This window comes from Borostomias antarcticus, assembly GCF_949987555.1.
Source record: "Borostomias antarcticus genome assembly, chromosome: 6".
Lineage (NCBI taxonomy): Eukaryota > Metazoa > Chordata > Actinopteri > Stomiiformes > Stomiidae > Borostomias > Borostomias antarcticus.
Genome location: NC_140239.1, coordinates 16,638,579 through 16,648,449, shown reverse-complemented (window position 1 = coordinate 16,648,449; position 9,871 = coordinate 16,638,579). Strand labels below are relative to the sequence as shown.

At 49.8% G+C, this 9,871-nt stretch overlaps 1 protein-coding gene across 1 annotated transcript in view; it reads left to right on the top strand.

Annotated features, from left to right (window-relative positions):
• cdkl5 (cyclin dependent kinase like 5) overlaps nucleotides 1-9,871 on the top strand; it is a gene marked incomplete at its 3' end in the record, with an annotated part of 58,396 nt that overhangs the window by 4,890 nt on the left and 43,635 nt on the right. The window contains exons 3-4 of the mRNA XM_084440015.1: nucleotides 8,601-8,646; nucleotides 8,894-9,030. Of these exons, the coding sequence (XP_084296141.1) occupies nucleotides 8,601-8,646; nucleotides 8,894-9,030 (183 nt within the window). The remainder of the gene's footprint in view (nucleotides 1-8,600; nucleotides 8,647-8,893; nucleotides 9,031-9,871) is intronic.

Here is a 9,871-nt window from a genome sequence, read left to right as displayed (position 1 = left end):
GAATCGCTAGGTGTGCTTCCAGAGCAAGGGCTTGTTGTGGTTTTCACATGCCTCTGTAATATGATCTTTAGATACGTCTTTAGAAACAAATAAAGCTTCCCCACTTGCTCCAGCACGCATGCACACAGCGCATAGACTGGCTATTCTCCGTCTGTAGGCTACACTCGCGGCTCACATTCTCAACGCTACGATCGGCTTCCATCATATTCTAAGTCATCTTCTATATCCTCAAAATCTGATAAATATTCAGCCATATTGCACACAATATTCCAGGCACCCCACAAGCCGATCGTAGCGTAGAGATCATATTACAGAGGCATGTGAAAACCACAACAAGCCCTCGCTCTACGGAAGCACAACTAGCGATTCATAAAAAGAGATTGATGAAAACAACCGTTTCGCGGCAGAAAATACATTTTTTAGAAGCTGCATTCTCGGTGCCCCGTCCGCCGCCATTACATGGATATACTTGGCTTGCGCTGGATTTTAAATTTCTTCTACAGGCCTCCGAATTACACCAAAGTTATCTCGGTGAGTCAAACGTCTTATAATATGCCGTAAATAAGGTCCAGGATGGCAAAAAAGATCCTTCTCCTTTAAGGGAACAATTAAATCATCAATCATCATTGCGGATCTCGATAAAGGAGATATTCAAGTTGAAATATTTCATTGATTACATTGTGTGAGTAGTTGAGAACAAAATGACGTAAGGATGGTCAGTGGAAACCAAAATCATGAACCCACTCAGGGCTGGATGTGATGATTAAGTGTTCCCTTTTTTTTTTTTTTGCAGTTTTGAATATAGTGTGTTTGTGTACTGTTACTTGCCAGTCTGTTTGAGTGTGCTAACTAGTGTTTAAGTCTCCAGTCTGTTCCAGAGTGAACACTCCAGAGTGTTCTAGATAGTGTTTGAGTGTACTCTCCAGTCTCTTCTAGCTAGTGTTTGAGTATACTCTTCTCCAGTATTTTGTTCAGTGTTTGAGTGTGTTGGAGAGTAACTGCTCACTCATTAGTAAAAAACTATTTATAGTGTGGGGTATTTATAGATACACAGGCTTGGCTGATGTAGATCGATGTTGTATGTTACCTACAGTATTAGAGGTTTCTTACGGTGTGCATGTGTGTGTGTGTGTGTGTGTGTGTGTGTGTGTGTGTGTGTGTGTGTGTGTGTGTGTGTGTGTGTGTGTGTGTGTGCAGGAGGATGACAGTGAGACCTTCTCATGTTCTCTACCTCCCAACCTGCTAACAGAACAACAATACCTCTGGAGAGAGATTGGGGGGGGGGGGGTAGGGTGGAGAGAAGGACAGGTCTGAGGGTTGTAATCCCCTCTACGCTACCTGTACTTGTGATACACACACACACACACACACACACACACACACACACACACACACACAGTTCCCTGTCTTTCATTGACCCCTCTCTGTCACACCTCCTATAGATAGTGCTGTAACTGTAGACCTGAGGGTTAGGGTTGCTTGGTGAACCCCGCTCTGGTTCAGGCTATCTGAACACTACAGGCCAGACCATCATCGTATGCGATGCCATACAGTACTAATATGTATCACACCACACCAGACCATCGTTTGTCATGCTATACCAATACATATTCGTATACTAATTAATACTGGTACATATTAGCATACTAACTCCTTCATTCAGGCAGAGAAATGTGTGCCAAAATAGCCTATTTGGCTCAATTCTAATCTGCATACCTTCTGGGGATTTCATGGGACGACCTCATCTCTATGGTGACTGGGACAAATTTGTTCCACATCATATTATAATGTCTGTCCAGTCAAGGTATATAGATCTGTCTGGGGACCCGTCTGTGCTCAGCGCCCCCTGGTGGTAGGTGTCATATAGATGGGAGCCCGGAGCTCCTGACTAATGAGTGTTTTACCTTCCTCTGTGACGGCAGCCTTGGCAGAGCTCCGCCCTTGGCATGGCTGGCATCCTGGCCACAGGCCCACGGACAAATAACATTCTCTCAGGAGTGGGCTGAGCAGGCATTTTAATCTCCCCCCCCCCCCCCCCTCTCTCTCTCTCTCTCTATCATTCCCTCTCTTTCCTTCTCTCCCCCTCTCTTGTGCCCTTTTTTTCTCTCCCTCTCTCTCTCTCTCAGCCCCCCTCTCTCACACATTCTTTTTTTCTCTCTTTCTCTTGCTCTCTCTCTCTCTCTCTCTCACTCTCATTTTCTTCTCTCTCTTTCTCTGACCTATGTCATGAGGTCCAGAGGAACAGCTAGTTGAGCTGCTATACCTTATACCTAAGTGTGTGTGTGTGTGTGTGTGTGTGTGTGTGTGTGTGTGTGTGTGTGTGTGTGTGTGTGTGTGTGTTACGGTATGTGCTCTGCCAGAGTGTTCGCTGAGGGTTCTGAACAGAGATCCAGCCACAGACAAGCTGGTTTGGCAGGAGGAGAGGAGATCTCTGGCAGAGGGAACGAAGGAGGGAGGGAGAGAGAGTGGGGGGGAGGGAGGGAGGGAGAGTGGGGGAAGGGAGGGAGAGAGAGGGGGGGAGGGAGGGAGAGAGAGGGGGGGGAGGGAGGGAGAGAGAGTGGGGGGGGAGGGAGAGAGGGGGGGGGGAGGGAGAGAGGGGGGGAGGGAGGGAGAGAACAGAGATCCAGCCACAGACAAGCTGGTTTGGCAGGAGGAGAGGAGATCTCTGGCAGAGGGAACGAAGGAGGGAGGGAGAGAGAGAGTGGGGGGAGGGAGAGAGAGTGGGGGAAGGGAGGGAGAGAGAGTGGGGGGAGGGAGGGAGAGAGGGGGGGAGGGAGGGAGAGAGAGGGGGGAAGGGAGGGAGAGAGAGTGGGGGGAGGGATGGAGAGAGGGGGGGGGAGAGGGGGGGGGAGGGAGGGAGGGAGAGAGAGGGGGGGAGGGAGGGAGAGCATGAAGGACACCTGGTGAAGTCTTTGTTGAATATTAATTACTTTAAGGATGGATCAGACTGACAGCAGACTTGGTGTTTTATTGACAAACCATCAAACGACACGTCATCCAGGGTTGATTGCAATCAACTGATGTAATGATGGATAACACAAGTACATTAGTGCCATTTGGACAAAATTGACACAAGATGATTGTACAATCAAAGGGTGGTCTGCTATTTGTAGTGATGAAGCTGGCCCCTAACCTGTCCTGTCATGACCAGTCGCCATGAGCTTAGATCAACATTAGGAGTTTGCTCACAGTAAGTATCCAGCTACCAGGATTCAGGAGTCCAACTAAACTTGTAACCTCAGCAGAACCAATAGAATCTTCTCTCTAAGGAGACTAATGTATTTGTATGTTGTCCCTGAAATAAACTTCTTCTTAAAAAAAGAATAGGCCTTAGCCTTTGATATCTAATCATATATGACAATATACAATTTAATACATTACAGCAGGTTATTAAGGACCACAAACCACAACATCTTCAAAGTGCCTGCTATAACCCCCCCCCCCCCCCCCCCCCCTCCCCCACTGTTCCCCTCGAGGCTGTTAAATTAGACGATCCAGGAGGAGCTGTTAAATGAGATGATCCAGGAGGAGCTGTTAAATGAGATGATCCAGGAGGAGCTGTTAAATGAGATGATCCAGGAGGAGCTGTTAAATGAGATGATCCAGGAGGAGCTGTTAAATGAGATGATCCAGGAGGAGCTGTTAAATGAGATGATCCAGGAGGAGCTGTTAAATGAGACGATCCAGGAGGAGCTGTTAAATGAGATGATCCAGGAGGAGCTGTTAAATGAGATGATCCAGGAGGAGCTGTTAAATGAGATGATCCAGGAGGAGCTGTTAAATGAGATGATCCAGGAGGAGCTGTTAAATGAGATGATCCAGGAGGAGCTGTTAAATGAGATGATCCAGGAGGAGCTGTTAAATGAGATGATCCAGGAGGAGCTGTTAAATGAGATGATTCAGGAGGAGCTGTTAAATGAGATGATCCAGGAGGAGCTGTTAAATGAGATGATCCAGGAGGAGCTGTTAAATGAGATGATCCAGGAGGAGCTGTTAAATTAGACGATCCAGGAGGAGCTGTTAAATGAGATGATCCAGGAGGAGCTGTTAAATGAGATGATTCAGGAGGAGCTGTTAAATGAGATGATCCAGGAGGAGCTGTTAAATGAGATGATTCAGGAGGAGCTGTTAAATGAGATGATCCAGGAGGAGCTGTTCACACATCATGAACAGAGTGGGAGAAGGAAGAGAGGGAGATTTTTTAATTCTAGAAAGCCTTTATTGGACAGTCAAAGCTGCCAAATAAAAACCATTTAAAAATACTTCACAGTACAGAAAATCAATCCATCACATTAATGTCACTGACACAAGATAGTAATACACAACAACACAACACAACCCCCCCCCAATCACATGTGCAGAGGGCACATCACTCCTCCCACACGACTAAGATTTATTTCACTTCGTTGAGTTGTTTGTAATATGAATACTAACCTTAACCTTAACCTTAACTGTAGCTGTACCAGTTAGCTGATGACTCCGCCGGCTAACAAGTGACAATAATAAACCCGGCTTCATTCGTCTAGGGATGATATCGCTGATACAGCCACCCCCCAGTATTCCCCTAACCAGCACACAAACATAGGCTCTCTCTGTCTGCCAGCTTGCTTGTGGCACAGGAATTATTCACAATCTGGCCTACCTTTCACCCCCAGCGCTGTGTCTGGATCTCCATCTCCAGATGACGAGACGTCCAGCCCAGTCGCTCTGTCACTCAGCTTTGAGCTCGTTCGGGGTTTTAAAAGAGTCTTTTCTCAAAGGGTCAAACTCAACGGCAAATTGTTCTCTTGCTGCGTCAAACAGTGATTTATCCAGGAAGCATATTCCTCCAGCCCAGAGTGTGTGTGTCCCATGCGCTCTGTGTGACCGCGTTCCCTGCGTGTTCCTGGTTCTCCCGACTCCCTCTTCCCAAGAGGTGAGCGGCGGTGTCCGAGCGTTCTCGCTCACATGTGCGTTCTCCCAGGCGAAGTCACAGCCTCTCGCGCCAGGGGCAGACCACGCCCCCAACGTCAACAACCATTGTTAATTATCATTCTGTATACAACAAGCATTAAGCCAGTGAATTGGACTCCACTAATACATATAAACATATACTATACACATACTGTGGCATTTCAATAATAAGCCAAAATAATAACCAAAAGTAACATAAATCCTAGGCTTTCTCCTATTCTTCCTGAGACCCCTATGGCACTCCGGTGTGGTCTCAGATAGGCAAATGCGTGCACATAACACTAACCTTAACCCTATCCTTAACCCTAACCTCAACCCCAACACGCAGCCTCGCCGTGACCAGAATCACCATTTCTGGATCCGTTGCCTTTGTACCCAAGATCTTCTCTTTTCTCGTTGTCCATATCGCTAGCTTGGCCCGACCTATCAAACCATTCACGAGGCACGGCCACCTACTAATCGGCACTGTGTACCTGGGACCCCCGATGAAGAGCTGCCTTGAACACTCCCGTCCTGGCCTGGTACACACCGCCCCTCCATACCTGAAACACACCCTCCAGCTCAGAATGGTCGACAGGGATGACAGAGCGGGCCCCCCCTCCTGACAACAGGGTCAGGGAATGCCACGTGTCTGTTCGTGGCGATGGCCCAACGAATATTCCTCCACTGTAGATCAGCTGCGCGGTCCAGTATGGGGCGTTCACAGAGCACGCCAGCATCCTTCCAGAAAAGAGGGGGGAGAGACAAAAGGAGAGAGAGAAAGCAAGAGAGAGAGAGAGGGAGGGAAGGAGAGAGAAGGTGAAGGAAGGAGAGAGAGAGAGGGGGAGAGAGAGAAAGGGAGAGAGGGAGATAGAGAGAGGGAGAGAGAGAAAGGGAGAGAGGGAGACGGTGAAGGAAGGAGAGAAAGAGAGAAAGGGAGAGAGGGAGAGAGAGAGAGAGAGAGGGAGAGAGAGAGAAGGTGAAGGAAGGAGAGAGAGAGAGAGGGGGAGAGGGAGAAGGTGAAGGAAGGAGAGAGAGAGAGAGGGAGAGAGAGAAGGTGAAGGAAGGAGAGAGGGAGAGAGAAAGGGAGAGAGGGAGAGAGAGAAAGAGAGAGAGAGGGACAGAGAGAGAGGGAGACGGGCAGTCTCTTCTTACCAGCTCCAGTGTCAGGTTAATTAGTCAGTTCTGCAGGAACAGATTGTTCAAAATCCCTCTTCTGTTCTCCTCTTTCCTCTCCTCCTCCTCCTCTCCTTCCCAGGGGAACCCCTCTCCTGTTCTCCTCTTTCCTCTCCTCCTCCTCCTCTCCTTCCCAGGGGAACCCCTCTCCTGTTCTCCTCTTTCCTCTCTTCCTCCTCTCCTTCCCAGGGGAACCCCTCTTCTGTTCTCCTCTTTCCTCTCCAACTCCTCCTCTCCTTTCCAGGGGAACCCCTCTTCTGTTCTCCTCTTTCCTCTCCTCCTCTCCTTCCAAGGGGAACCCCTCTCCTGTTCCCCTGTTTCCTCTACTCCTCCTCCTCTCCTTCCCAGGGGAACCCCTCTCCTGTTCTCCTCTTTCCTCTCCTCCTCTCCTTCCCAGGGGAACCCCTCTTCTGTTCTCCTCTTTCCTCTCCTCCTCCTCCTCTCCTTTCCCAGGGGAACCCCTCTCCTGTTCTCCTCTTTCCTCTCTTCCCCCTCCTCTCCTTTCCCAGGGGAATCCCTCTTCTGTTCTCCTCTTTCCTCTCCTCCTCCTCCTCTCCTTTCCCAGGGGAATCCCTCTTCTGTTTTCCTCTCCTCCTCCTCCTCTCCTTTCCCAGGGGAATCCCTCTTCTGTTCTCCTCTTTCCTCTCCTCCTCCTCTCCTTCCCAGAGGAATCCCTCTTCTGTTCTCCTCTTTCCTCTCCTCCTCCTCCTCTCCTTTCCCAGGGGAATCCCTCTTCTGTTCTCCTCTTTCCTCTCCTCCTCCTCCTCTCCTTTCCCAGGGGAATCCCTCTTCTGTTCTCCTCTTTCCTCTCCTCTTCCTCCTCTCCTTTCCCAGGGGAATCCCTCTTCTGTTCTCCTCTTTCTTCTCCTCCTCATCCTCTCCTTCCCAGAGGAATCCCTCTTCTGTTCTCCTCTTTCCTCTCCTCCTCCTCCTCTCCTTTCCCAGTGGAATCCCTCTTCTGTTCTCCTCTTTCCTCTCCTCCTCTTCCTCTCCTTTCCCAGAGAGAGGAGCAGAAGCCCTGGGGAGTGTTCTGTCACGGATCAGGTCACACTCCCGTCAGACTCACCACAGTCATATTCACCACAGCCATGGCTGACTGCATGGGTTCCTTTCAGAAAACGAGAAATATATATAGTACAGTATACTGACTTTGTTTCTCTCATTGCCTAAACGGATGATTACTTCTCCGACTGGCCGGCAAAAGCCCCCAAAAATAATCCAAACCTTTTCATCAAGCAGGGGAATGGAAATGGAATCCGTCATCGATGTTGTTACTCAGTGGATGGTTCCCATAGTGAATGGATTGGAATTGACAGATATAAAAAAGCACAACAGACCAGTGTGGCAGTGGGACTAACCCTACAGGGAGGAGCAGACTTAACCCTACAGGGAGGAGCAGACTTAACCCTACAGGGAGGAGCAGACTTAACCCTACAGGGAGGAGCAGGGGGCCTAACCCTACAGGGAGGAGCAGACTTAACCCTACAGGGAGGAGCAGGGGGCCTAACCCTACAGGGAGGAGCAGACTTAACCCTACAGGGAAGAGCAGGGGGCCTAACCCTACAGGGAGGAGCAGACTTAACCCTACAGGGAGGAGCAGACTAACCCTACAGGGAGGAGCAGACTTAACCCTACAGGGAGGAGCAGGGGGCCTAACCCTACAGGGAGGAGCAGACTTAACCCTACAGGGAGGAGCAGACTAACCCTACAGGGTGGAGCAGGGGGCCTAACCCTACAGGGAGGAGCAGACTTAACCCTACAGGGAGGAGCAGGGGGCCTAACCCTACAGGGAGGAGCAGACTTAACCCTACAGGGAGGAGCAGGGGGCCTAACCCTACAGGGAGGAGCAGACTTAACCCTACAGGGAGGAGCAGGGGGCCTAACCCTACAGGGAGGAGCAGACTTAACCCTACAGGGAGGAGCAGGGGGCCTAACCCTACAGGGAGGAGCAGACTTAACCCTACAGGGAGGAGCAGGGGGCCTAACCCTACAGGGAGGAGCAGACTTAACCCTACAGGGAGGAGCAGGGGGCCTAACCCTACAGGGAGGAGCAGACTAACCCTACAGGGAGGAGCAGGGGGCCTAACCCTACAGGGAGGAGCAGACTTAACCCTACAGGGAGGAGCAGACTAACCCTACAGGGAGGAGCAGACTTAACCCTACAGGGAGGAGCAGGGGGCCTAACCCTACAGGGAGGAGCAGACTAACCCTACAGGGAGGAGCAGACTAACCCTACAGGGAGGAGCAGACTTAACCCTACAGGGAGGAGCAGGGGGCCTAACCCTACAGGGAGGAGCAGACTAACCCTACAGGGAGGAGCAGACTTACCCTACAGGGAGGAGCAGACTAACCCTACAGGGAGGAGCAGACTTATGTAGCAGAGCTTGTTGTCATGCCCCAGAGCTTGGAGGAATTTCTCTTCAGAGTTTGGGAGGACGAGGGTGGAGTGGGTTATCTCTGTCTCTCTGTCTAATGAGATCTTTGTCCTACAGGAGACCAATGAGCTTGTGGCCATCAAGAAGTTCAAAGACAGTGAAGGTGAGAGATGTTTGCAGTGGTGAGTGAGTGAGTGAGTGAGTGCAATTATTATTATTATTATTTTTTATTGTTGATGATTTCTCTTCCCCTCTCCCCGTCCCCGTCCCCGTCCCCCGTCCCCTCTCAAACTCCCACATCCCTTCCTCTCTCCCACCTCCTCTCCTCCCCCCCCGTCCCCTCTCAAACTCCCACATCGCTTCCTCTCTCCCACCTCCTCTCCCCCCCCCCCCCCCCCCTCCCTCCACAGAGAATGAGGAGGTGAAGGAGACCACTCTGAGGGAGCTGAAGATGCTGAGGACTCTGAAGCAGGACAACATCGTGGAGCTGAGGGAGGCCTTCCGCAGGAGGGGCAAGTTGTACCTGGTCTTCGAATATGTGGAGAGGGTAAGCACACACACACACACACACACACACAGGCACACATACACACACACACACGCACACACATACACACACACACACACAGTAGAGTAGGTCAGTGCATGTCACAGCTGCTGTTGTGTATATGGGGTGTGAAAAGTGCCATTTTGGTTGCTTGTTCAAAGCTAACTTACAACGTGTATGTATGTATGTGTGTATGTATATACATACACACACACATACATACATACACACACGTTTGCGTTAACCAGCGCAGCTCACTACAAAACATGCGCACATGCGCGGTAGTTCGATCGCGCTTTAAGTGAATGGGGGAGCTCACGTGACTGTTTCCGTTGTGAGCTCAGTGGTGCGTGTATGTATGTATGTGTGTCTGTCACGTGTACCACGAAGGGTTGCTTGTTCACACATTACAAGACCATGTGTGTATGTGTGTGTGTGTGTATGTGTGTATGTATGAGATCGAACATAGCCTACATACATACACACATACATACATACATACATACACGTTCGCTCCAACCAGCGCAGCTATATGTGAAACTGCTTGCGCAAGCGCGGTAGCCACCGTACTTCCGCGTGACATCACCGAATGTGTTGCTGCTGTTTTCACTCCTGAGAAGTGCATGTATGTGTGTGTCTATGTTTCGACTCGCTTAATGAATGACTTCGATACATCGCTTCAGAGAATGAAGACGACTATGGTAAATATAGCACTAAAAATATTAATATCTGCGTGGATAGATGACAAGACCATGCTTTGTGGGTAGATCGTATGCCAAATCAATTTGTTTTTTGGTCAAGGTCAAGGTCAACTTTATTTATAAAGCACATTTAAAATCAA